The sequence below is a fragment of the Delphinus delphis genome, chromosome X (assembly GCF_949987515.2).
Source record: "Delphinus delphis chromosome X, mDelDel1.2, whole genome shotgun sequence".
NCBI classification, from domain to species: Eukaryota; Metazoa; Chordata; class Mammalia; order Artiodactyla; family Delphinidae; genus Delphinus; species Delphinus delphis.
This window is the reverse complement of record NC_082704.1, coordinates 4589057-4616927: the sequence shown is the minus strand read 5'-3', so window position 1 is coordinate 4616927 and position 27871 is coordinate 4589057. Positions and strand designations below refer to the sequence as shown.

Here is a 27871-nt window from a genome sequence, read left to right as displayed (position 1 = left end):
TCCCTCCTCGTTGGGGCGTGAATTCGAGCCTCGTGGGCAGTTGCAGGACGGATCCAGATGCACACGGTCCTGGAGCCCAGCTTTTCCTCCAGAGGCCTCTTCTCTTCTCTTCACAGAGCTGGGGACCCGCCGACGCTCCCTCATCCCCGGAGCAGTGCTCAGGCCTCTCAGACTCTACCATCAGCCCCGATTCTTTTACCCAGCCCACGTTTATTAAGTGACTATCAGGTGCCGGACACCTGGAACAAATTTCCTCCAGTCTCTGCCCGTCAAAATTTTAATCCTGCCCCCATGGTGTCTAGCACACGCCTACATCACGTATGCATCGAAAACAATGAATTAAATTAAAATCGGAGAAGCCCACTACTCTAAAGCTAGGGAAGGTGTTTTTGCTTCTTTCAGGTTCAAGATTCAAATACAGGATGTTTCCATGTTCCCTCCTGGGCACTCATCCACCAGAGGGTTAAACATAGTGGGAAGTGTCTTCCTAGAGATTGTCAGAAATTCAGGCAGGCATCCAGGTGTTGCAAAATGCTGAGTGACATTTTCTCCTGTTAAGCTGCAATCCTGGGTGTGCGTGCGTGCCGCCAGCCGATACCTCAGCCCGTAGGATAGAATGTAAGCCTCTTGATGTTTTCCTCATTCCAGTGCAATCTATTTAAATGCTGTAATTAAGCAATTCATTTTTATATTTGTGCAAGTGCTCTCAGGATATGTCTCTTTAATTGACTTAACCCATTCTGTAGGTATTGATTTTCGACCATCTGAATACCCTAATGACGAGTTCATTTGTTAATAGAGGAGTTTCTCTCCTGAACTTAGCAATCAATGCAGTTTACCAGTACCTGCCACTAAATGAAGGTATGGCTGTGTCTCGCAGAGTTGCCCCATGAAAAATTAAAGGTAAAACATAGAAATACAAAAACCAGTGCAATCGATTGCTCTTCTGTCTTCTTTCCATAATGCATAGTATCCAGTTCTTTGAAACTATCTGAATGATTGACTTTTCACTTTTTATCAAGAAATGTATTGTGTACATGCAGTTTGGGTGTGTCTGCTAGTAGAATGCCAGGAAAAAACATATCAACAGGAAATGTAAAAGGCATGCAAAACAGTGGCAACAGAATCGCATTTTATGCTTGACCGACAGTATGATTATTGATTACGGAGGAAAGCAGTGCCTGACTACGTGGCCTTGTAAAATGAGTCCATGGCTCCAGTCTCTCTAGGCCTCCTAAGTGCTCACTTTGATGGTCTCAACAGACCAACAGACCAGCATATTGCACTGAGTTTGTTTTCTGTCAGTCTCAGGGGGGTGTAGCGTCGTAAGTCTGGATATAAAGGTTCAGGGCATGCGTCTTAAAAGCCCCCAAATGTTCTCCAAATATTTTTATGAATATAGTATACTTGTCTATTGGACTAAAGTAACAGTTCATGATATGTAATCACTGGGGCAGAATCACCTTACCGAAGAATTTTGTAGAAGTTCAGTCAGTATATAGAATGTGACTAGCAAGTTTCCACTTTATCATCTGTAGCATTTTCTCCCTAAAGAAATAGGATGTTCTGTCTGCCCTGGAGGATGGGGCTCAATAGAGAGCCACTCTCCTCCCTTCCTTCCTTCCTCCCTTCCTTCCTTCCTTCTTTCTGTTTTTTCACGGTAACTACATTTGATGGTTCATGTAATTCACTGTGGCCCTCGAGTCACTTCAGCTTTGGCGCAGCCATGTAACAGAAAGACAAGGGCCTTCTTCCTTTTAGGAAGCTAGATTTAATGAGTGAGCAACTCCAAGCGTGTCCTTAGCCACATCATCCCTCCCGAGGAAATAAACTCGCTGCTTAGCAGGATACCAGGAAGAATACAATGCTGGTAATGAGACAGGAATTGGCTCGTAAACAGCCCTTGGAACGAGATGAGCGTCTTCTCCCTGGGAATATAATTTCTCAAGCTGCCATATCGTGGAGGAGGTTCACTGAGGGTAGCATCCTCAGGGCTTCCCAACCTCAGGGGCAAATGTTAATGAAGAAGCAAAGAGCCCTGCGGATGGAGTGGGTGTGAGAGGAGGGATGGCTGATGAAGAAGTCTCTGCGAAAAGAACGATGCTTCCTGGGCTTCCCTGCAGGAGGAGAGCGTGTGAGGGGGAGTAGCGTGCGCACTCGGGTGTCCTGACCTCTCTACCACCAACACCAATCCCAAGAAGGTTCAGGGCAGAGGCCTGTGTGAGAGGCCCTGCCCGGGCTAGGCCTGGCAGGATCTAAACACATCAGAGTCTTCATCGAGTAGGACTTTACAGACAGAAGCATTCTGTTCACCCCAGAACTGCTTCTGATATGGAGAGAGGAACTGAATGGCTTCTGTAATCCTCGTTGGAATAACTGCATAGATTTGATACTACAGCCTGGCCACTGGTCAGAAAACCCATCAACTCTCTGGCTATAAAAATATATAAATGCACCATAAGTCCTGGTTACCAAAGGGGAAAAGGGGTGGGGGAGGGATAAATTAGGAGTTTGGGATTAACAGGTACACACTACTATATATAAAACAGGTAACCAACAAGGACCTACTGTATAGCACAGGGAACTATATTCAGTATCCCATAATAAACTATAATGGAAAATTTTGAAAATAATACGTATCTGAACCACTTTGCTGTACACCTCAAGCTAACACAACATTCTAAATCAACTGTAGTCCAGTAAAAATAAAAACGTACGCGCTGACGCCTACGCGGAATGCGGTCGCGTTCAAGATGCGCTTTTTTGCTTAGCGTGCTGCGGTTTCTAGAGCACTGTCATCGATGTTGGCTACTCACAACCACCCTTGATGTAGACAGAGCAGGAATGATGGTCTTCATTTTTAAAATGAGGAAACTGAGGCTCACAGGCGTTGGCCGCATCGCTAACGTCATGATGATACGAAATGGCGAAGCTGGTAGCAGAACCCAGGTCTGTGGATTTCTAGCACAGCACTCTTTCCACCTGTAGCCCATTGCATCTTGTTGCACCCTATTGGAGTATGTTTTTTAACATCTTAATTTATTTTATCATCCTATCTTTTTAAATATTTATTTATTTTTGGCTGCGTTGCGTCTTCGTTGCAGTGCGTGGGCTTCTCATCGCAGTGGCTTCTCTTTTTGCAGAGCACCAGCTCTAGGCATGTGGGCTTCAGTAGTTGTGGCTCGCTGGCTCTAGAGCGTAGGCTCAGTAGTTGTGGCGCACGGGCTTAGCTGCTCCGCGGCATGTGGGATCTTCCCGGACCAGGGCTCGAACCCGTGTCCCCTGCATTGGCAGGTGGATTCTTAACCACTGCGCCACCAGGGAAGTCCCTTGATCCTCCTATCTTATGTTGGAACTTCCTTGATGGCAAGGTAAGTATCGTGTTAGGGAAACGTGGCACGAAATAAGTAGAATATAGGTTTTCAAAAGCATATAGACGTTACAAATTAAAGCAGCATAAGTGTTAACTATCTAGCCTCCATTTTCCAATCAGTTTAAATTACTTTAATGTATGTTTTTAAACTCAAAATTAGCTGTAATCCCAATATGTAACCCTCTTAATGCTTGGTGGATCACACTGTATCATTTCATTTTGAGTTCCCTCCTTTTGCAGGGTATAGCACATTCTTGAACATGTATCTGGAACTTGTATAAAAGGAAAAGAGGAATTTTCTCCTTGTATATTTTCTAGACTAGTTCTTTTACCTTAAAGCCATATATATTTTGCATGCAAATAATTCACTTAACTTTTCTTCAGAGTCTCTTAATAATTCCTTATAGCGTGCTTAAAACAAAGTCAGGGCTTCCCTGGTGGCGCAGCGGTTGCGAGTCCGCCTGCCGATGCAGGGGACACGGGTTCTTGCCCCGGTCCGGGAAGATCCCACATGCCGCGGAGCGGCTGGGCTCGTGAGCCATGGCTGCTGAGCCTGCGCGTCCGGAGCCTGTGCTCCGCAACGGGAGAGGCCACAGCGGTGAGAGGCCCGCGTACCGCAAAAAAAAAAAAAAGTCAAATTACAGTGAAAGTGGAGATCGCAAATGGTGAGCCGTTTCTCATGCCTGGTGGACACCCCCTGCAACCATTTCATTTGGAGGTGAGCGCACAGGAGGGTGACATGAGAGCATCTCACTAAAGCTCTGGGGACTCTGGAATGATCCTGGGTTAATCTCCAAAGAAAACCTCTCAGCCTATTTTCCATCACTATCCAAGCAACCCGGAAAAAATTAATTTGAATGAAGTTATTTTCCTATAATGACTGTATAAAAAGACATATGTTTCAAAGAAACTGGCCTTGAATGTGATTATGTGCCTCCTGATTAGAGAAAAATAACTGGGTCTAAGTGACAGTCTCGACACACAGAGAAGAGAAGACTTTTCAGAAAACATGTCGCTGAATCAAAGCTAGGTTAAGCAATGTCACTTTGATTTCTCTCCTCCCCGTCTTCGGCCAGTGGCACGCTCAGCCCATCACATCTAGCTCGCTTTCAAAGGAAACCACTGGAACACCATGTCCATTACTTTGTGATAATCTAAGTCTTCTTTAAGAACAGATTTGTTTGGATTTTAAGGGATTGGGAAAAGCAGATTCGCGTGATTTCCACAATGGCCTGTCTTCAGCCCGCCGCCATATCCTATTCCACCCTCCAGGACTGGGGGAGAAAAGGTGGTAGAAAAGGCCAGCGTGGGCGTGCAGACTGCCTGTGCTTCTGTAGTGAAGGTCAAGGTCTCTCCCCCACTCCTTGCCGGCATCTGGCTCTTCCTTTCAGCATCCTTTAAGGGACTGCTCAGGCATTCATACCCTAAACACCTGTGAGAGATGACTGGGCCAGCCAGACGCATAGTCCTTGTTTTCTCATTTTCACCTGTTACCTCATTCCATCTCTTTCTCACTGTACTTGCCAAAATTCACCCTCAGCCACAGATGGTGAGAAAATGATTTTTGCCTACCGAGCCAAAGAAAGTGCCCAAATATTAACGGGTATTTATCTAGAAACAGAACCTGAGACTCAATAGAAGAGAAGGACTTGGATTTCCAACACTAATGTCTAAACTGGGAAGTATTTCATTGATTTAAAACAAACTGCTTCCAAGTGCACTGAGTTGTTATGCACAGAAAGGTTCAGTATGCTTATGCCTTGGTCATTCAGGATGTCAAGTCCAGTGTTGGATTTTAAATAGTCTGTTACAAGTGGTTGCCTCTGCCTTCTAATTTATAGCAGGAGTCTCTTCATCTCTTAGCCCTCACCCACCTCCAGGATTCACAGATATACAGGTCTCCGAATGGATACCTTTTAAAAGAGTCTGAAGAGCCCTGAGGTTGGCAAACCGCTGCTTCAACGCTCCCCATACTGAATGTTATTTCTACAGCCTGAAAGAGTTTGGCGGGGTACAAGTTTGGTTCTGATGACATAATTATGCTACAGAAGTATGAAAAAAAATCATCACTATAACCCTCCAGGTGCTTAAACAGTTTGATAGACTGTAGCCATTCTGCCATCAGCGCCCCCAGCTGTGTTGCTTAGCAACATTTTAATTCCAGAAGAATCGAAGGAGATGCAATCCCTGTGGAGAGGGAAACAGAAATAAGAGGGCTGTTGACAGATGATCTGAGTTGTTTCTTCTAATATACTGTGAAGATCACTAGCTCTTTTCATGAATGATAAATGGACTGTACACAGATCAATGGGTTCAGCAATAAACTGGGACCAGCCTCCATATCTAAGGCACACAGGCCAAGAGGCCCAGAGATTTCCTCATTTCGATGATTTGGTGTGTGTTTTCTTAAAGGTTCCACGGGAGGAAATTGATCCAAGCCATCGGTCAGCCCTTGCCCTTTTGTGGTATCTGCTAATAAAAATGATTTTAGAAATGGATACTTCGGCCTTTCTATCACCGGGCAGGTGCAGCCAGGGGGCCGGAGCAATGCAGGGTGAACGGTTTCCCACCAGAGATCTAAAAATCCCCAGATGTGCCCATGACCATTCCCTCTGTGTCTGCCTCCACACCCTGTCATAATCCAAGCAGGTGCACGCGGAGGAGGGAGATGAGATAGTTCTGAAATATTGAGAACGGCCAATTATATGAATACTTCCTTATCTCTAAGCCAATCACAATGAGCTCCTTTAGTGTAAGGGATTTAAAATCTAATTGGTTGGTATTATCTGGAGGTAGGAAAATATTACATATTCACATAATTAGAGGGAAAGACTTTTCTGAATCACAGACATATAAACATACAGACAGATACAGAGAGCTTATAGTTTTAATTCTAAAATTTCAGACATAAGTCAAGCATATACAAAGTTCATACGTCCATTTTAAAGACCTGGTCTCGTCTCAGTGGGTGTACATTCTCAATTTATTTGAGCTCAAAATACACTCACAAAAAGGAACAGTAAACCAGATTCTCTGTCTTCTTTCACCCAACGGAGACAAGGTCTCAATAAATCATCAGTCCCTTTCTGGTGATCAACAGATGGTCAGCCCAAATAGAAAGGAGAACCATACAGGAAACTTAGGGGAGTCATGAGGAAGGATAGAGTTGAGTCTTATCTCAGAATGTGGATGGCAGTGTGGTCCTTTGAAATTAGCCATTTTCCAGAACGTGAAAGGATGGAGTGGGAATGGGGGAGTTCTTAATGATCGCTGTTTTCCACAAGCACAGGGCTCAGGTTAAAAAAAAAAAAATTGGAAGAAAAGTGGAGAGAGGAGGATGGAGTTATGAACCTAAGGGCCCACTCTCACAGGCACTGCTGAATTTCCCAGGCAGCCCTGGCAGTGCCCGCCTGTGTCTGAAAGCTGCACTTGGACCGGTAACCACGCTCCCCGGGAGAGGAAAATTGCTTTCTGGGTCTCCGGTCTGCTTATCTCCAGCAGCCTGCCTTGGTTAGCTCCTCATGTTTCTGAAGAGCATTTTATATTGCTTATTGTTTTGGTAACTAGTTGCAAAGATTATGCCTGCTAATGTTGTCTAATTGCATTTTTTTCTTCTGTTCACAGGCTGTTGAAAAGGCAAAATCTAAGAATAATCCTGTAACGTAAGTTCTTTTTTTTTATTAGTTGGAAGTGTTCATTTGAGTGTACTCCAGGCATGTGAAAGAAGAAGGTCATAAAAGAGACCTTGATTTTGAGTTCATCTCTATTCATGACAATTTAAAAACAAAAACAAAAACAAAACAAGCAGAAAAAAAAAACCCTCCAATGAGCAGGGACCAGCTTTTTGATTTTTCCTGTGGTCCTGATGAGGAAGTGCTCCAAGTTATGCCCAGTTTACATAAATTAATATGTGCCGTCCATGAGTAGATGCCAAATACTATTATAATCATATTCAATGCAGAGCACTTCAAGCCTTTGGGTTTTGCACATGCTAAAAAGATTACATTTTTAATTGCAAGCCTTGGACCTATGACAGAGACGTAAATGGCTGAAAATGTGCCAAGTGATTTCCAGCCACGTGGGGAGGTTTGGCACCTCAGCATCAAGGCCTCGCTGCTCTGTTAATGAAGAGCTCATAAAAATATATTTAACTGAAGGTTTTTCTAGCTAACAGCTATTTCCAAGGCATTTTATGAGACACTCTTAAATTATAAACAAGCTGCACAGCACTCTTTTAAATATAGCACATCTTAGACAGCCTGTCTCTTCCAGAAGGGAGACTTTCAAATTAAAGATGGCTGTCTTGTCATTTGGGTTTGTGACATCTGATTGCAGTGTTATGATGCATACCAGTTCCACCAGCCATGTGGCCTAGGGAAGATCTGCTCTATTTGCCGGGTTACTACAGGTCTGGTAATATCACATCTCTAGGAACTATGTGTTAACTTATGTCAGCCGACTTCCATTAGAGTGGATAACAAATGCAGAAATGGGGAGTGCATTGATTTGTTTTTTAATCTGTATCTTTTAATATAAAGTGTGTCTCCTGTAGATGGCATATGGTCAAATCTTGTTTCCCCCCCCCACCCAGTCTTACAGTCTCTGCCTTTTGACTGGATTGTTAAATCCATTCACATTTAATGTTATTATTGATAGAGTTGGATATATATGGTTAGTTATCCAGTTATCTAGTTGGGACTGCATTGATTTTTAATAGTTTCTGGGAGAATGGTTCAGCTAATGCCAGTGACAAGAAGGCTGCTTGCGTTTTATAAAATAATTAACTTTTCCAAGTCACCAGGGTAGTGTTTAGCACACCATTAAATCCAAGCTCCAATTCATTTTTCCAAAAGGTCTTGTGTACTTTGTTTCTAAATTTAATTTTCTTAGGCCATGGAATATTCCTTATCAGCCTCCTGTAGCCTCTGGAGGGCTATCTGTGGTCTGGAGATGTATTATGCTATAGTCGTCCTATGGGAGCAGTTTTAGTAGCTGAATTTTGGTCTGGTTGTTTGGTTGCGGTTGAAATCTTCTCTGCAGCCTGATTCCTTTTCTGTCTTTGCCCGGAAGGCTTCTCTACTGCAGGCCCATGGCAGGCAAGCTCCACGGATTAGAGGATGGTGCTAATGAGGCCAAGGCCAGGTCTTGAGTCCCTGGGTGGGCCATTAGTGATCTTCTTTCCCATAGTCCGACTGCGCCCCTCCCTCCAGTTCACCCGCGGGCAGATGCATGCCCCGGGTCACAAGGGATGGGGCAGAGGCTGGCGGAGTGTAAATCTGGCCCTCAGTGGGACAGACATCTCCAAGTTCAAGCCCTCCCGATAGGAAGCGAGTCCCAAGCTCCCTCTTTGCGTGCACAAGACAGCCTATTGGCAGTGTGCGGGGCTTTGTTAAATCGTACTGATGGCCTGGAAGTGGGACCAGTTTTCTGTCTGCTCCTTGTGAGAATTCGACCCTACAGATAATTATATTTTTTAAGAGCTCTGGCTAATTCACAGTACAGACTGTATCGAATGTCTAGCACTTTAAGGAATGTTGTAACGAGAAAACAGAAAAACTAGAAGAGCCAAAGGGTTACTAATAGAACGTGGAACAATATTTTACTCTTTAATATATTTGAAGATCTGTCCAGTAGCAAACCTAAGTCACAACCGACTGGGAGGTGTTGAGAATTGTCTTCCAATTAGATAAGATACCGCTGTCAGCGTGCACAGCCATCTGGGTACTTGAAGAAGACAGCCTTCTTCAAGACCTCAGCTCAGGGACAGGAATTTCAGAGCACGGCTCAATTAAACTGCCTGACAGCAGAGCAGAAGCGAAGTTTTGAAAAGTTTTACGTATAGTGGTCCTCTTTCCGTTTCTGACGTCTGCCAGAGAATTTTAGTTACACACAGTGCGCTGCGATGCCAAGTAGAGTCAGCGTTTGTTACGTGTTTTCTGAATGAATGCACAAGGAAACAAATTGGACACATCCCAGAAAACACTCCTTTCAGGCACCTGGCCTGGAGGCTTAATAAGACCGGTACCTACCCTAGTAGAGTGTCGGGGCCAAAGGGTTCGCGTGTTGTAACTGACCAAGGCGTCCATTCTCTTCTTCTGATTCATGCCACGTGTAAAATGTTCCTACGTTGCTCTGGTTCATACCAACCGCTTTGCCTCTGACCGGTTATTGGCTTGATCTTGTATATGAGAATTAACATGTGATTGTTTGAGCGTACCATGAGAAGCGTGTGCAGCCTTGCTGGAAAAGTAGAGGTCTGGAGGCATCACTTACAACTCAAGTATGAACACAGATTGGTGAAGATGATCATTATGTGTGATTGGATGTCATCCTCTGGTGCAGAGTTTGGCAAATGGTTGGGGAAAAAAGTCAAAAGAAGACTATTACATGACATGTGAAAATTATACGAAATTCAAATTTCAGCGTCCAGAAAAGCGGCTTTACTGGTACACAGCTACGCTCGTTTGTTTCAGTATCGCCTGTGGCTCCTGTGCTACAGTGGCAGAGTTGAGACTGTACAAACCACTAAACCAAAAATATTTACTCTCTGGCCCCTTGCAGAGAAAGTCTGCTGACCCCTGCTCTGGCTGGTCAGGTAGGAAAAGGTGCAGATGTAAACTTTCCCGTGACAGCGAAGGTTAAACTATGAACCCTTTCTCGTTTTGTCCTCTAAAACACTGAGTAGGTATTTACTGAGCCCTTTATCTTGTGTTCAGGACTTTCTGGGGCTGAGGTATCACCTGATCCTTACTCGGAGCACAGAGACCGTTCCGAATTCAGGATCATTGAAAATCGTTATGGATATGAGGTCCATTGACGGAGCAGTGATGCCTCAGAAACCCGTAAACACATAACTAGAGCACGTTGGTAGGCTTCCAAGTTGTGTGTAGATGGATGTATTGCAAATGGCATATACATTTTCTAAAATTCTATTACTTCCCAAGATCTAGCTAAGGCTAATTAAGCTTTCGATTCAAGTGAGGGTAAATGTTTCACAATGTTATGTACTTTGGATATTTTCTTCTCTAAAGGTTCGCCTTCCCCCTCCCTATTTCTCAGCCACTTGTTTAATTTATTTTTAATACCTTCATGGTTGTAAGCTTCTTTCATCACCGTAGGGAGACGGTGGTACTCATTAATTACACTCCATACAAAGGAGAAATTAAATATACGCTTAGTGAATGTAAGCACATAATGTACCTGGATACACTAACGATTTTACCTTGAAACATTCAACGTTACCTCTGAGGATAAGAGTCAAAATTGTACGTTCTTAAGATCAGTGATCAGGACGAGAGATACTGGTGTACCTATCAGTCAATTGGAACCATGCCCGTATCAAAGCTTGGTTAGTATGTTCAAACCGTGCCTCTTTCATGTGTCAGAGAGACTCTCGCTTGTATATGAACGTTCTGCAGCAATTATCTGCAAGCTTCATTGTGGCGTCAAGGCCTGAGAGATGTACAGATTTCTTTTACCATATGTGACTTATCACATACATTTTAAAAAAAAACACATTTCTGTTATTAAGACATATGTGATAGTACACTTCTGCAAATGTGAATTGCTTTTGGCTAAAAGCCATGCACTAATAAGTTGAGTTGAATCTAACCGAGGTTGACATCTGTTACCAAAAGGGTGGGCAAGCAAGCCGTTAGCAAGCATGAAATTCTTCCTTGCGTTTACACGTTAACAACGTTAAGCAACGTGGTGGTTGTCTTTCACAAATCGGGACCCGCATCCGCTCTGCTTAGGAAATTACAGCTTTATTTAGGCACTGATCCGTCTTATAGATACGGTGGTTTCATTATTGAAAATGACAAATAGCCACAAAGATCTTCCTGACCACGACGTCTGTGCATTATTCATCCAATGAATATTTACTGAGGATCTCCAGCATTCCAGGAACTGTGATAGATGCTGAGGGAATTAAAAATAAATCTGACACGGGTCTTACCCTCGAGGAGTTTAGAGTCCAGGAGGAGAGATCAAATCGGTTTGTAAAGAACTAAATACAAGATAGAGAGACATACGTTTGTTAAGTGGGGACAGATAAGGTACAGGGGAAGCTCTCGGGATGGAAAGTGCTTCTAGTTATATCACCATCGGAGAAGATGGGGGAGAGGGAGAGGAGGAAGAGACGTTAGGACCAGGACTTCAGAGACTGCTGGCTTGAGACACTGCTGCTGAGGTAGCAGACGGTGAAAGGACCGGCTGGAAACTGAGGCTCGGAAGAAATGGTGGCCTAGGGCCCTCGGAGCTTATCCACATAAGAGAAATGAGCTTGGTAGAGTCGGATGCCATTGAAGACCTCTGCCTTGTTACTGTGAATCGCCAGTTAGTCCACTAGTTATTAAACGTAAACAAAGAGCCCGTGGACCTGGGGTCTAGTCCTGAATCTAACGCTAGCTTGTGGTGTGAAATCGGATATGTTCCTTCCTTGCTACACACCTCAGCTAGGTTATTTACATGGTTCTTCCACCTCTTAAACGTACACCAAAGCTTCAAATTCTGTTTTATAATGATGCTTATTTGAGGAAATACTTGACGTTAAAGTTTGATGTGGATGCGTACCAGCCCATACATTATAAACGTTGCATATATGATATATGCGTTTATACACACACGTGCACGCGGGCGCACACACACACACACACACACAGTGCCTTTTCCCATAATTTCTGCCTCGTGCATTCATGAAATGGGGGACAAGCCACATCACTAAAGTTTTAAAGAAATACGTTAGATAGATTAGCGTGGCTCCAGGGATGTTGGGTTGAGCCTTTTAGATGACCCCTGCGACCAAAGGTGATTTGTGGTTGGAGTCTGTATCTCTGGTGCTTTTGGACACATTCACGTCACAGACACGCAGCGCATCCCTGCAGCCTCCATGTCCTCTCAGAACGATAAGGCCATGGGTTCTGTACTGTGTTCTGCCGAGTCTTGTGGGACTGTCTCCTTTCGGAACAAAAGGCTCCAGCACCACGGAGCTTCGGCAGACACCGTGCCAGCCCTTTCCTGGAGCACCCTGTGAATGACGCAGGCTCAGAGAGGTCCTGTAGAAAGAGACCAGCTTATCTTTGTCTTACCCAAGGTTTCCCAGATGTGTTGGACCAGAGGGCACCTTTATCCAGCACAGGGGTTCATGGGATACGGAATCGGATGCCCCGCTCTATGCAAAATAAAAGGACCACGTGGAGGTCTGGCCTCCGTAGGTGGTTTGAGAAACCTAGGACCTGTTCATTGGTGTCCAGTCTCTAACAAGAGTACTCGAGGTGAGCAGATGATTGAAAGAGTCCACCACGGGAGGGAAAGAAATCCCCCATGTCTGAAATGATAGACTGTCTCCTGTGTCTTTTACTGTGTCATACTGTCGATGATTTTTATCAGTTGTGGGTGTCCTGAGGAGCAGTTCTCAATGAGGGGAGGGGACGTTGAGGGTTAGGTCCCTCTGAATGAGATCCCTGAAGCCAGCAGTCATCCGTGTGCTCTCTACGATGTCAGCTAAAGCATAGTCACCCTCTCATCGGCCATTTTAAAGGTAGTTAAAGGAAAGATAACAATAAAACCTCTTTTTAAACAGCTACGTAAAATAAAATGCGCTCTCTATGTCGTCCAGATAGCTATAATTGGAGGCAGAAGGTCCTAGCAGTCATATTCGTAGCTAATGAAACTTGCCCAGATTTCTGGACACCCTCCCTTTCCTTGGTAATTAGAGTAGCATCATCTAGGGAATCTCGGAGGAGACAGCTGAGACCTAGAGAGTGGCCTGCCCAGAACCCTGAGATTCCAGCAACTCTTTCCGCTTTGAACCTGCTGCCGTGTTCTCCTCACCTCTTAGGACACACATGGTCACTTTCAGTGCCTATAAATTTGTTGTTGGCTTTAAAAGTCTTATTATCTAACCTTGGTGACAGTTTGGTTTCTGAGAATATGACAACAAATGCTTCAAAAAGTAACGAATGCACACAACTGCGGGCACTTTAACAATTAGGCCACCTTCGATTATGTTAACTTTATAAGGAAGAGTTTCTTCAAAACTTCCAGCATGTTGGTGTGTCTCATTATCACCACTCATCTTTCTAAAGGCTTGAGGAGAACCCTTCTTCTTTAGGTGGTCAATTAACACTAAGAACCGTGATGATAAAATGGAACTAGAAAGCACTCAGTTATTGGTGGAGCAGAGCGGCCTCAAGCAAGCCAGCAAAGGTGCAATTAAACCATTTTAAAGGAAATTCAGCCACTTTTTAGGCAACATTTTGAAAACACCTCTTTTTATCCTGTACTTCATTAAGTAGCGTGTTACTTGCTAACTCTGTTCTTCGTATTAGCATTTGCTGCTTAAACAAAAATGGACGACTTTGTTTCATCCATGCACACAAGCGAACTGAGTTTTTGATACATGAGTTACACCTAGAATTTTATTTTAACATCACCATTCAGCGATCTTTCAGAAAACTGCTGAAAACTCAGAATCACGTGGCTCCATTGAAAGGCAGAGGAGTCAGGGAAAGCTTCTGCCCTGAAAGTTGGCACACTCTGGGAGGAAACGGACACATCATGCCCTACAGGCTCTGCGATTGAAGCGTATGCAGCATCTTCCGTGGCTGGGATGCAGGATCGAGCAACTACTTGGAGGGGGCTCTCCCTAGCTCAGCAGGGGCCCCAGTGAACAGTGGGGATGAAGCCATTCAAAAGAGAACAACACTTTCAAAAGGCACGACGAGAGGAAAGCACGTGCGTGTTGTGAGCAATATCTGGGAGGTCAAGGCAGCTAAGGAGAAGAGGCGTTTTTCACAGGAGCAGGAAATACCAAGCTTACTGGAAGCAACACACCACCAAAGACTCGGGCCCCACTTTTAGCATGAAGAGGAGAGTAGTACAGTGTAGACGCAACTAAGAAAACGCTGAACAGGATTCTTTTGTTACAGAAACTTAAAGGTGCGATGTAGGCGTGGATTATAAAGCACCCTCTAAAAAAGGTTTGTGGGGAAATAGACATCAAATCCTTTGTGATTACATCTGGCTAATCCTTCTCTGTGGACTTTTATGTAACTCTCGCTCCTGCAGGGCGCCTCTGAGCCTCCAGCTGTCCCCTTGTGGCTTTACCAACCCTTGACTGTTTCTTACATTTGAAAGTTTTTAATTTTCAGACAGTACCTTTCACGTTATTCAAACATCTAGGCTACACTAAGACATACTATTTTCGGTAGGCATGACACAGAACACTATTATTCTAGCTTCGTTTTCTGAATTCGTTCCACAGACATACAAATTCTTTCTGAATGTATTTTTATCATCCACAAACGTAAGCACAGTAGGGCTATTTTTATTTCTGGAGAAATGATGCATGGCCCCCCTGGTAACTATGCACAGGGCTCCAAAACGCTAAATCCATCCTCCATCTACCGCAGAACATGTTCAAAGTCAGAAGCCTGGGGTCATAAGTTATTTCGTTGACCACTAGTTTAGGGAGACCGAGAACAGGAGGAATGACTTACTTTGGCCAGGGACTGAAATAGGAAACAGATAGTTTCTGCTTTATTAAAGCTTTTGCCTAAACCAACAGCAGTTATCTGGAGAGTCAACATTAAAAAAAAGACCAAAAAAAAGGTAAATCATTCTTCCACAGGAAAATGTTTCCATTTGTAGAATTTGTAGCATGGCGGTAGATCATGTGTCGTTATAATCCAGTTTTTACACGCACACACATTTGTATACTCTGCATCCATCTACCCTCATGCTCCGAGGTAATTTAAATCCAAGATAGAATTGTTGCTGATGACGTTGCAGATCTTTTCCTCAGTATCCATTTCCCTGTCCTCGCCACACCCTAATTTTTTTTTTTTTTTTTTTTTTTTTTTTTTTGCGGTACGCGGGCCTCTCCCTGCTGTGGCCTCTCCCGTTGTGGAGCACAGGCTCCGGACGCGCAGGCTCAGCGGCCATGGCTCACGGGCCCAGCCGCTCCGCGGCATGTGGGATCTTCCCGGACCGGGGCACGAACCCGTGTCCCCCGCATCGGCAGGTGGACCCCCAACCACTGCGCCACCAGGGAAGCCCAACACACCCTAATATTGTGACTGCTTTCCTTCTTCTCTTAACCCCCACGTTCCCACAAGCGGGGTCCACGTAGTTAGGGAAAATATTTCAGAAAACTCTGGATGTTTGCTTATTTTGTTAGCAGCTTCAGGGAGTGAATGGCTGTCTAACTCCATGGCAGCCCTGTGAGTTACTGGCAGGGCAAGCCGGGGGCAGCCAAGAGGCTCGTCCACACCCACTGGTGTCCGCGTTATCAAACCCTATAAGTGGGAGTGGCCAGGAATCTGCTAATAATAGCATCCCCGTGGAGAAGCACACTTTATTCAGTTCTCTACCACCAGCTGGAGATGTGTATTACTACCCACATTGGCTAAGTGAAAGGTTAACTGGCCTCAAATCATGATACCAGGGTTTACTAAGCAAATTCGACAAGCTGGTGAACTTGCTTTGGAGATCTGCATAGATGTGTATATACTCTCTCTACACACGTATATGCATTCATATATAATTTAAACCCCACCTACTTCCAAAAATAGATTTGATGTGACTGAAACAAGACTGTAGAGGAGGATGTTTAAAAGAAACAGGAGACCCTACTATTTCCTAGCACTACAGAAACATCTGTTTTCACATGTGATGCAACTAGAAGATGCTATGTGTTTTTAAATCTACCCAAATGAGGGCTGCCCTGCAATAACGGAGCTGCGCATTGCCGGCCCAGAGGCTTTTGGGAGATCCTCTTGGGAAATTCCATCACGCATATGTGAGGTTCTTCTGCTGGTCCTTAGTGATGGGTGGTAGACCTTTGAATTGGGGTTTAACTTTTGAAAACTAGTCCAGGACAATGAGTGATTTAGAGTCGTGGATGTTGAAAAAGTGGGTAATCAAGACAATCAATGTAATATTGTTTCAAAATATTAGCGATTTTCTCTTGTGGATAGGGAACGCCCTGAGGAGGAAATTTACAAAGGCTTTGTAAAACAAGCGCAGAAGCGTTGGACATGCACCCTGTGCAAAATAGCAACCTGTCCCGCATATACACTCCCCGTCCCCTTTATTCTCCCTCTTTAGCAATTGTTAGCATACCGTATCTATCCACCTGTCTGTCTCTCTGTCAGATCGATCTCTTTAGCTATCATCTATCTAAGGTTTGAAGCGTCACCTTCCATGAGAATGTCAGGTCAATATGAGGGAGAACTTTGTTATTCACTGCTATAACCTTAGTACCTCAAACAGTCCCTGGCATACAGTAGGAGCTCAGTATTGGTTGAATGAATGAGTGCAGGTGTCTAAGGACATGACTTTGAAGTTCCAGTCTCATAGTTCAGCATGAATACGAGTTTAATCTTAGAGGAAGTCTGATTTTGCACTCTCCTTGTTAGCCCTCATCTGAGTTATAACTTTTCCTAGAAAGGAACCGAGCTTTCCTTTAAAGGAGTCAAGATTCCATATGGGCTTAACTCTGAGGCATTTTCAAGTGACCTGTCCTGTCTATATAGAGCTAGAATTTTCTGTCTCAGTTGATGCCTCCGGTCTATAGCCGCCTTCCCACTCAGGATATGGTCCTGCTCTTGATTTTGAAGGGAAGGTGCAGTGGGGGGAGCGGGGAAGATGTCGGCGTCCCTGTGGGTGGGGCTTAGGCGTGGGCAGTTGCATTTGATGTCATTAAGCATTCTCAAGAATGACAGAAGGCACATTTTTGTCACTCTAGGACAAGGAAACAGAGCATTCAGTTAACAGGTGACAACACGTGATAGTTCCTATTTTTTGGAAAGGCCATCTTGATGCTCAGAAACTAGCAGGATAGGACACACAGCAGCCGATGCCGAAACATGCACACTCGCCCTCTTCCTCAGCGCTGGGGAGTCCGAGAAGCTCCTGATCTCCGGTTCCTCCTACCCCCATACTTCACCATCACAGCACGAAGAAGCCTTTGGTCAGTGTCCGCATTGACCAGTAGCCCCGGCTCTCTCTTTAAGGGAGCTGGTCTTTAAGCCACAAGGCTTCAGGCAGTAACTCTGTGCAGCAGTAAAACGAAACACACCTCCTTTCATCTCATGTTATTTTCATGAATATGTAAGTAATTAAATCCTTTGGTCACATCTCAGTAGACGGAGTTTAAAAAACAAATTTCTCACTGGATATCGATGTGTCTGAGAGAAACTAAAAAACAAGACCGTGTTTCAGGAAATAACACTGCTTCAGGGTTCATTTTGCCTCATACAGCATTTCCTAGAATTGAGTTGCCTGATCTCCTCCCTCGGGGATCGCTCTTATGCTTGCAAAAATCGAGGCTGATTTTATTGGAAAATCATCTCTCGATGAGGAACGTACTCCAGAGGAACCTGTGCATGGGACGAACAGGTTTCTGGTGCCCATGGCACGTTATCCAGGCCGATGCTGTGTGAGTTCCCCATCTTTCTGTTCATTCAGCCAGCACATTCATTAGCGATCCTTCAGGCAGGGTGAAAGAACAAGACAGATTAGGGAAATTTACTTTGAATTGTTTGGGGGACTTATTGACGAACAGGTCAGTAATCAAATTCCAGCTTTTAACATACTCATTAAATATTTTACTCGTCATGGCAGGACTCCCTGTAGTTTGTACTTCAAACGCTGATCATAAAACAATTTGGCACAAAGATCTAGGACGTTGAAGCTCTTGGATGGATGACAGGGCAGATTTGTGGAGGGAGAGTGGTGACACTGAGTAGTGAAGCTCTCATACTACCTTTGCAGGCATAGCTCATCCATCAGTCATTGCCCGCTTGTTGACTTTTTTAATTATGAAAAGAATCCAGAGTTATCTTGACAGCACAGCTAAACAGGAGACCCCAATTCAGAAATGTACCCCAGCTCCCAAACTCCACCAAGTGCAAACTGAGAATACTGTAGACAGAATACATTGAGCCTCCAGGACAGAGGAAGGGAAGGAGAAAACTGATGTAGAAGCCACACATCAGGGGGCTCTTGGGGTGACATTGACTCTGGAGACTGAAGAAAAGGTACTCAAAAGCTTATTTGCTTCATGGTTATGGGAGAGTTGGCGGGGACGGACGGAAAGACGGAAAGGATAGTTTTATGAACAGGAGTGGGAGCCAGAGCAGAGTGGACCCTCATCAAAGTATATACTGCATCTTAGCCCTTGAACTTCCTAGGCAAAACCTACACTAGGAAGGAGAGAGACGATTCCCCTGTTGTGTTGCTGTTAAAAGTCTCTCTGCTTACGGCCACTCATCGGAGCACAAGAAAACTTGATCAGAGGTGATGGGCTCGATGCCTACCTCTAGGTTTAAAATAATTCAGACGTTAAGTGTAAAAGCCAAAATGTCGGCCTGTGCCGACTGGTTGGGACCCTCCTTTTATGAATTTTGTGCCCAGATTATTACTATCATTACTTTAACCGAGAGAGGGAAAGTAAAACAATTCCCAGTAGTAAATTCTCTTTAGCTACTGATGTACCTGACAGAAGGCTTAATACTTGCGTTTCCAGCAATGAAGAAGCAGCCCTACGCAATAGCACCGGAGCTCAATTCCCAGTGGGCATAACGGAGCTGACTGGATATATTGAGTTCTTTGTGTCACTCAAAGAAAGCAGAATCTCATACACATCGGTGTTAGCTTCCTCTCACTTCATTTCCATTTTCAATAACCAGTGTCATCACATGTAACAGTTTCTTCATAATGAAACTTCATGCCGAATTGGATTTGTCTTTCAAGTGAAAGCACATGGTGAAGCCTTCTGAAATCTGATCCTTGAAAGAATTTTTACTGCTACAGAAATCTTCAGTATACCTCAGATTCCCCAAAAGAAGAATAAGGAAGCAAATGAATAGTAAAAACAAAATTGCTATGTTTGAAAAAAAAAAGTTATATTTCTTCTTTCGCTATTTGAGAGGCCTGGGGAAAGAAGTGCTCTGGTTCATCAAAATAGTTTGGTTAATGGAACTGCCACGTGTAGAGAGAATGATTTTCAAGGAGTTACAAGAGTGTCTGATCCAGAGACCATCCCACACATAATCTAATCGTTCGTCGATGATTTAGGAAGACCATGCAAGATGATCACAGTGAACAGTTCTCATCGTGCCATTTGCACGGGAATCCTGGTTGCTCAAAAGCTCTCGGTGTTTACTGGTGGTAGGAATGTAAACTGGTGCAGCCACTATGGAGAACAGTATGGAGGTTCCTTAAAAAACTACAAATAGAGCTACCATATGACCCAGCAATCCCACTCCTGGGCATATACCCAGAAAAGATGAAAACTCTAATTTGAAAAGACACATGCCCCCCAGTGCTCATAGCAGCACTATTCACAATAGCCAGGACATGGAAGCAATCTAAGTGTCCATCGACAGATGAATGGATAAAGAAGATGTGCCGTATTGTACAGTTGACCCTGAACAACACAGGGGTTAAGGGGCACCAACTCCTGCGCATAGTCAAAAATCCAGGTATAACTCCACAGTCAGATTCAACAAACTGTGGATCAGGTAGTACCATAGTACATATTTAGTGAAAAAAAACCCATGTATAAGTGGCCCCATGCAGTTCAAACCCATGTTGTTCAAGGGTCAACTTTATAGCTGATGGAATCTTATTCAGCCACACAAAAAAGAAGGAAATCCTGTCACTTGTGACAGTATGGGTGAACCTTGAGGTCATTATGCTAAGTGAAATAAGACAGAGAAAGTCAAATACTGTATGATCTCACTGATATGTGGAATCTAAAAAGAAAACCAAACTCATAGAAAGAGAGAGTAGATTAGTAGTTGCCAGAGGGCGGGGAGACATGGGTGAAGGTGGTCAGAGGGTACACACTTCCAGTTTTAAGATGAGGAAGTTCTGGGGACGTAATGTACAGCATGGTGGCTATAGTTAACAATACTGCATTGTCTACTTGAAAGTTGCTGAGAGAGTTGATCTTAAAAGTTCTCACCACACAGACGAAAAAAATGTAACTATTTGAGGTGATGGGTGTGTTACCTAACCTGATTGTGGTACTTGTTTTGCAATATAGTATATCAGACCATCACGTTATACACCTTAAACTTACACAATGTTATGTGTCAATTATATCTCGCTAAAGATGGGGGAAAAAAGAGCTAGGTGTGTAGATGCAACCGTGCTCAGTCTCACTCCTCAAAGAATCCAGTTCTGTTCCTGGATTTGACAGTTTGGTGTTAAATCACCCCTATGCTCCACCCGCTTCCTACCGCCTCGACAGAACTATAGTCAATCTCACAGTGATGTGAAAAACATTAATCTAGTGTCTGCACAAATTCTCCAATGTCCAGGTAAGTCAAGTATCGCCTAGACAGCTCGTCTACTAATTCTCCGACACGAAAATAGTTGAATTAGGGTGGTTTGGTGATGGATTATTGAGAACAGGACTTCCCCACAGTTTTTTAGTGGCATAGATTGCAGAAATGCAGGTCTACTGATCCTTGTGACACTTGGGGTGGCAGGACCCAGGAGCCCTGGAGTCTCTTGACTACAAACCATACTATTCCAATCCTTTCCTACATGAACCAACATGTGGAAAAGGTTAGAAAACACTCTTCTAGGGATCTGAGCGTTATGCGTCCATATTCATCTTTTTTAGGATTAACATTTTTCAAAGCGAGATAACGTCCCCAGATAGTGAAAGCTTCAAGGTCATAGCTCTCTCTTCCTTCCGCCAATTGTTGATGGGCTAAGTTAAGTTTCCCAAAGTGTGGTCCGTGGATCGTGTTTTGAAGGATGTTAATAGGTGTTATGCAGGAAACAAAACAAACAGGTGCATGTGTGGGTGTGTGTGTTTGCTGCAAAGTGGTCAAATAAATACAGCAAATGCTGGGTTTAAAAGTTTTCTTCTAAGTTGAATTTTGAGCCCTTAACATTCTAATGGACATTGTGCACCTCTCAGAGGGGGAATATAGGTTATTGCAGTGGTTCCCTAGCATGTTTGACCTAGAAGCCTTTTGTCTATGGAATATCAAAATCTACTTAGAGACATGCTGGGATCAGTAAAGCTGGGTTGCATTAATGATGTCAGCTCAGTAAGTTAAGCAAAGTCATTCTCATTTGAGGGTACCTCAGTGAGCCAGAAACAAGTTTCTTTAGCCAACCTACTGTTGATATATGGAACCACTGGGGCACAACCTGGAAGGGTCACCAGCTTATTACCAAGGGGGCCACTAAGGGGGCCACTAGTCTGAATCAACTAGACAGTGGTCCTAAGCAGTCTTCAAGCCACAGCCCCATTGTAAGCAGGTAAAGTGAACTGGAAAACTGGAGTAATGATCTGATGAATTACATAAATACGAATACCCATACTGTCCAGATCAGCATCTCCTGTAATGTCTATCCCTCTCTTAAAACTGTCTCTATTTTAGACATATACATTGGTGTTTTTGAGATGATGACGCAATTTTTAAAACTAGCTATTTTAAGATATAATTCACATAGTATATTCACAGATTTGTACAACAGTCACCACAATCAATTTTAGAACGTTTCCACCATCCCAAAATGAAACCCTGTGCCCGTTAGCAGTCACTCGCCATTCTTCCCTCCTCCCAGCCCGTGCCACTCGTCTGCTTTCTGTATCTGTGCATTTGTCTCTTCTGGACATTTAATGTAAGTGGAATAATACAACATGTGGTCTTATGTGTCTGGCTTCCTTCACTTAGCATCATGTTTTCAAGGTTCATCGATATTGTAGCATGGATCAGTACTTCATTCCTTTTCATGGCTGTATAATATTCCATTTTAAGGATAGACCACATCATGTTTATCCATTCATCAACAAGGGACATTTGGGTTGTTGTCACCTTTTTGACTGTTATGAATAGTGCTGCTATGAACATCGATGCGCAAGTTTTTGTGTGATCATTCTTTGAGGTATATACCTAGGAGTGGAAATGCTGGATCAGATGGTAATTCTATGTTTAGCCTTTTGAGAACCTGCCAGATTATTTTCTACAGTGGCTGCCTCATTTACATTCTCACCAGCAGCATATGAGGCGTGCACTTTCTTGGCACTATCACCAACATTTGTTATTACCCGTCTTTTTGTTTATTGTCATCTTAGTGGGTGTGAAGTGAAATCTCATTACGGTTTGGATTGCATTTACCTGATGGCTAATGGTGTTAAGCATTTTTTCATGTGCTTATTGGCCAATTCTATATTTTCTTTGGAGAAATACCTATTCAGATCCTGTGTCTTTTTATTATTGAGTTGTAATAATTCTTTATATGTTCTCAATACAAGTCCCTCATCGTATATGATTTGCAAAAGTTTTCTTCTATTCTGTGCATTGCCTTTTAACTTTTTGATGATGTCCTTTGAAGCACAAAAGTTTCTAATTTTGAAGAAATCCAGCTTATCTATTTTTTCTCTTTTGTTGATTGTGCTTTTGGTGTCATATCTGAGAACCCATTGTCTAACCCCAGGTCATGAAGGTTTGCACCGATGATTTCTTCTAACGGTTTTAGGTCTTAGGTCTTAGGTCTTATTTTTATGTCTTTGATCCATTTTGACTTGATTTTTATATATGGCATGAGGTAGAGGTCCAACTTCATTCTTTTGCGTGTAGAAATCCAATTGTCCCAGCCCCAGTTGTTGAAAAGACATAAATGTGAGAGTTTATTTCTGCACGCTTATTTCTGGTCCATTGATCTATATATCTATCCTTATTCCAGTACCACACTGTCTTGATTGTCTTGATTACTATAGCTTTGTAGTAGGTTTTGAAATGGCTTTGATTACCATAGCCTTGTAATAGGTTTTGAAATGGGGAAGTGTGATTCCTCCCAATTTGTTCTTTTTCAAGTTTTGGGTTTTTGGGTTTTTTTTTTTTTTTGGCTATTCTGGGTCCCAATTACGCATTGTTTAACCCCCTTTTACTTGTATAGACGCTGTCTTTTGGTTTAGAAGGCTAAACCAAAGAGTAGGTATTTAGACTTTGCATATGTGACACAAAGACAAAAGCCTTAGCAATACAGAAGTGGATATTTCCAATTCTGAATCCAAGAACCCCCAAGAGAATGGGATTGGGACTCAGGCCTCAAATCTATTCAATAGTCTGTGAACTAGGGTGTAATCAAGGTCCTCTCCAAATCTGTGTGTTTACACTCATGAATCACTGATCTGGATTTCTCTTCCAACTATGCTGGAGACCGAGAGTCCCCATAGCCTCCGTTGTGGACTAGGGAATGGCAACAGAAAATTTTAAAAAGTCTTCCCTTTTCTACATTCCAAATGTAGAGTGAGGAGGAATTAATAGCATTTTAAGTGTATTGAGAGATTTTGCAACAAAAGAAAATTATTACTTGATATGTTTAATGCTTAGAATAAAATTACGTGGCTCTCTCTCAGAAGCATCTAACGTCTTCTGGATTTTTGGTAAACTGGTGTTAAGTGAGAATGGTGCTCTTCAATTCTGGAAACTATTCATTCTACTTATAAAATGGGGGGTGGGAGGCTGTTGTATCGCATATCCAAGACTTCCCAATCCGTAGTCTTACTTCTTGGCATTTTTCTATAATTTTATGAAATATTTTAATATGACAAAGTCACTCCAATTACACAGTCATTATAAGTTTTGCCAAGGTTGAGTGTGGATCGTTTTGTGTTCATTAGAGCACAAAATTAGAATTTTCATTGCTGCAACTGTAAACACTGTTTGGCTCAAAGGAATCAAGCATTTTCTCATAAAATCTTGGAGAGCTGATAATTGGCATTTTCCCTGTTTTCCAGCATATTTTAATTTTTTGAAGCTATTTTCTGTTTTCCGTCCCTTGGTGTATTTCTTTTGGCCTGGAAGTTGCATAAGTGAGCTCTTCCAAATGAATAGCATTGCATGCAGTGCATGAACTAGTGGGCACAGAGAGAACCGTCCCCAGAGTCAGGAAAAAGAGAATAAATTATTTCTTTAATTTTCTAAGCTTTCGTTGGCCCGAAGTCTGGCAGTTAGACCTGAGTAAGTCTGGGAAAACCATCTGGCACACCTACATCTGTTCTCACATTTGCCAATCAGGATTTATCAAAAATCAATGGCTGAAAAGCATGAAACTCGTAAGAGGTGCTAATTTGTGGCTAAAGAATAATTCAAATGCCACACCATTTGGTACTCCTGGAGTAGAGTTTCAGTTTGGGGGAATTCAATGAATCCGTTTCATCTTTCTTCTATTTTCTGGAAAAAGAAGACAAAGTAGAAAGTGGTTCACATCTACGGACCCTCTTTTGCCTCCCTTTGTCTTTTCACATACTGGAATGACTTTGCCCGGGGGTTTAGATACCTTGATGGTACTTATTAACGGGCACTCAGACATCCCTGCTCTCTTCCCAGTGATTAGGATGTTCTCAGCAAAACGCCAGCACTTGGGTCTAAATCATTTCCCACTTACCGTTCCTGTTCTCCAACCTTCTGCCCGCCACGCAAAGTCGGTCATCTACAAGGAAGCCCTCCCATCCCCCTCCCTCCACGCCAGCAAGGGGGAGAGGTCATTCATTATTCATTGCGACGCTTCCTCTTTGCCAAGGTATCTTCTGTTGCTTCAGACTCGAAACAGCTCATTGGCTTGCGGGGATCCAGCAGCCACTGGCGGAAGGACAAGTTGATTATGGAAAGCACGTGGCTCTGCCAGATTTCCCTGGCACATTCTGCAGCCAGAGCAAGAAATTGGCTGGCACGCTCGCCATGCATGAATGTCCTTTGGCCTTCACCGTGCTCATTGTTACACAGGAGCCCCTTATAAAGTACACAGACGTTTTTCAGATAATAAAACAAGTAATACCTTTCACATACCAACACCTATAGGGAGTTGATGCCTCAAAACCAAGTCTGTACCGTGATGGCCCATATGTAATTGACTAAATTCTAGTTTGATGCAATTAGAGTTTGCTTTCCTCAGACTTTGTCGATTTGGGGATTAAAATGGTTTACTTTTGTACCTCATGTGCTTGGCACGAGGGGTTTTGTCCCTGAATTACCAAAAGCACCTTGTTAAAAGGTGATTTCCCTGAAGATGCCATTCTTTGCTCTTCCCTTTAGGGTCGGCTTTATGATGTGAGATCTAAGTGCACGAATAGCAAACTCTACTACCGTGCGCTAAAATTTGGAAACTGAAACATAGCAAACCGTATCTAACTCACTAGTAAGTAAAAACAAAGCATGTGTGATAGATAAAATATGGGCATGTGTTAAAAATCGCAGTGTGCATTAGCAGAGTTGAACAGGGTCCCACAGACAGAGCCTAGGGGATCGAAAACTCCTTCAACTCCTAAGGAAACACATGATCGTTTGCTTTGAAGGACACGTATACCCTTTGCCTGGAAGGGTTTTCTTCTCTGCCAGGATATCCACAGTGTACCAGCTCTCACAGCGTCCCAAATCACTTTCTAAATCCAACCCAAAGCTGATCTGATTATACGTGTTTGTGAGGCTGGTGAGTATCTAGACCTTAGAAGGAAGAGGACAGTTTGTGTGTAGTGTTTGTTACAGAGAAGGAAGTTAGGGGCGATTCTCCGGGGCTGTTTTTCTTTCGTGAAAAAGTAGAGTATGTCAAGGTGGAACCACAGCTGAGACTTTGGCATTTGCCGGCAGACACATGGGGCCTAATTATATTTAAGACTTCAGTTCTACTGACAGGGATAATAACATTAGAAACGACCACCAGAGTTTAGATTTTTCTATAAAAAGTGAATTGGATCTCACCTTTATATAGATGGATGAGTCCCCAATCCTCTCGGTAGGGTGACAGGGCGACTATGGAAACTCAAAATGTGACACTCTTTTACTGTCCAAACTTTGATTTGTCTCAGGGACATAATTAATGAACAAAGATAATGATTAAACCTTCCAGCTAGTGAAAAGAGGCTGGTGGGACTTGTAAAAAGAATCCGTCACGTGTGTACGTGTGTGTATGTGCGTGTACATACTTTTAGCAAACATCAATCTTCTGTCACTGAAGGCAAAGCGGTTTAGCTTCGGGGTTCTTACCTGCATCTGATGCCTTCCATCTAGGTAAACAATGCTTGATTTTCATGGGATTATGAAAATGGAGATAACTTGGACAATTAGTACCTCTCCCGGGGAAAGCATTCTGCGTGATTCTTGGACTTGAATGGAAATGTGTTGCGCCTCTGCTCTGCTAGACGCTGAAGGGGATTCCAAACTGAGGCCACCAACCTCTGCCCACAGGGGCGGTGGAGTTCAGTTGTGGGAGTCGGGGAGGGGAGTTCAGATACACAGAAGCTTCTGCTTCTGGATAGAGGTCAACCCAAGTGTGATACAGAATAATTTTTTTTTGATCCTTCTCTTTTTTTTTTAACATCTTTATTGGAGTATAATTGCTTTACAATGGTGTGTCAGTTTCTGCTTTATAACAAAGTGAATCAGTTATACATATACATATGTTCCCATATTCCCTCCCTCTTGCGTCTCCCTCCCACCCTCCCTATCCCACCCCTCTAGGTGGTCACAAAGCTCCGAGCTGATCTCCCTGTGCTATGCGGCTGCTTCCCGCTAGCTATCTATTTTACGTTTGGTAGTGTATATATGTCCATGCCTCTCTCTCACTTCGTCCCAGCTTACCCTTCCCCCTCCCCATATCCTCAAGTCCATTCTCTAGTAGGTCTGCGTCTTTATTCCCGTCTTGCCCCTAGGTTCTTCATGACCTTTGTTTTTAGATTCCGTATATATGTGTTAGCATATGGTATTTGTCTTTCTCTTTCTGACTTACTTCACTCTGTATGACAGACTCTAGGTCCATCCACCTCACTACACATAACTCAATTTCGTTTCTTTTTATGGCTGAGTAATATTCCATTGTATATATGTGCCACATCTTCTTTATCCATTCATCAGAATAATTTTTTAAAATGTTAGAATGAAACCAAACCTCCCCCACAAATCCTGCTGGTTCCAACAACCTTTGGGTAACGTGGGGTTCCATTGCTTCTGTTGAGTTCCAATTTCTGTGCTCTTCACCCCTCTCAGATTTTACCAGAAAGTTCTTCATAGGCTGAATATCAACAAACAACCCAGCAAGATCTATTGAATAAGAGATGCATATGACAAGACACTTGCACACACATCCAGATCTAACCATTCCACAGACAGTGATAAAGAGCAGATCCACGTGCTATTAGATGGAATTATTTTAACAATTGGCTTTTAAGAGTAGCTGTCTGGTTTGCCTCCATTTTCTCCTGAATCCAATGAAAGAGGGGCCTGCTGGGCTGTAAGGCTCCTGGCGGCTCTCACCCTGTCTGATCTATGGATCCTTTCTGCTATAGCTTCCTGTCAGTGGACAGCCATAGGGATAAATTTGAGGATATCCAGTTGTTTCATCCCGGATTTTAAAGATACCGTCTTAAGGACACAATGTTATCATCTCTACATTTTAGAGAAAATTAGAAAAATTGGAAAAATAATTTGAGCTTTTTAACCAATTTATGAAGAGGAAGTGCCT

At 43.3% G+C, this 27871-nt stretch overlaps 1 protein-coding gene across 1 annotated transcript in view; it reads left to right on the top strand.

Moving 5' to 3' along the window:
* AFF2 (ALF transcription elongation factor 2) overlaps positions 1-27871 on the top strand; it is a 489494-nt gene that overhangs the window by 396973 nt on the left and 64650 nt on the right. The window contains exon 9 of the mRNA XM_060002892.1: positions 6998-7035. Within this exon, the coding sequence (XP_059858875.1) occupies positions 6998-7035 (38 nt within the window). The remainder of the gene's footprint in view (positions 1-6997; positions 7036-27871) is intronic.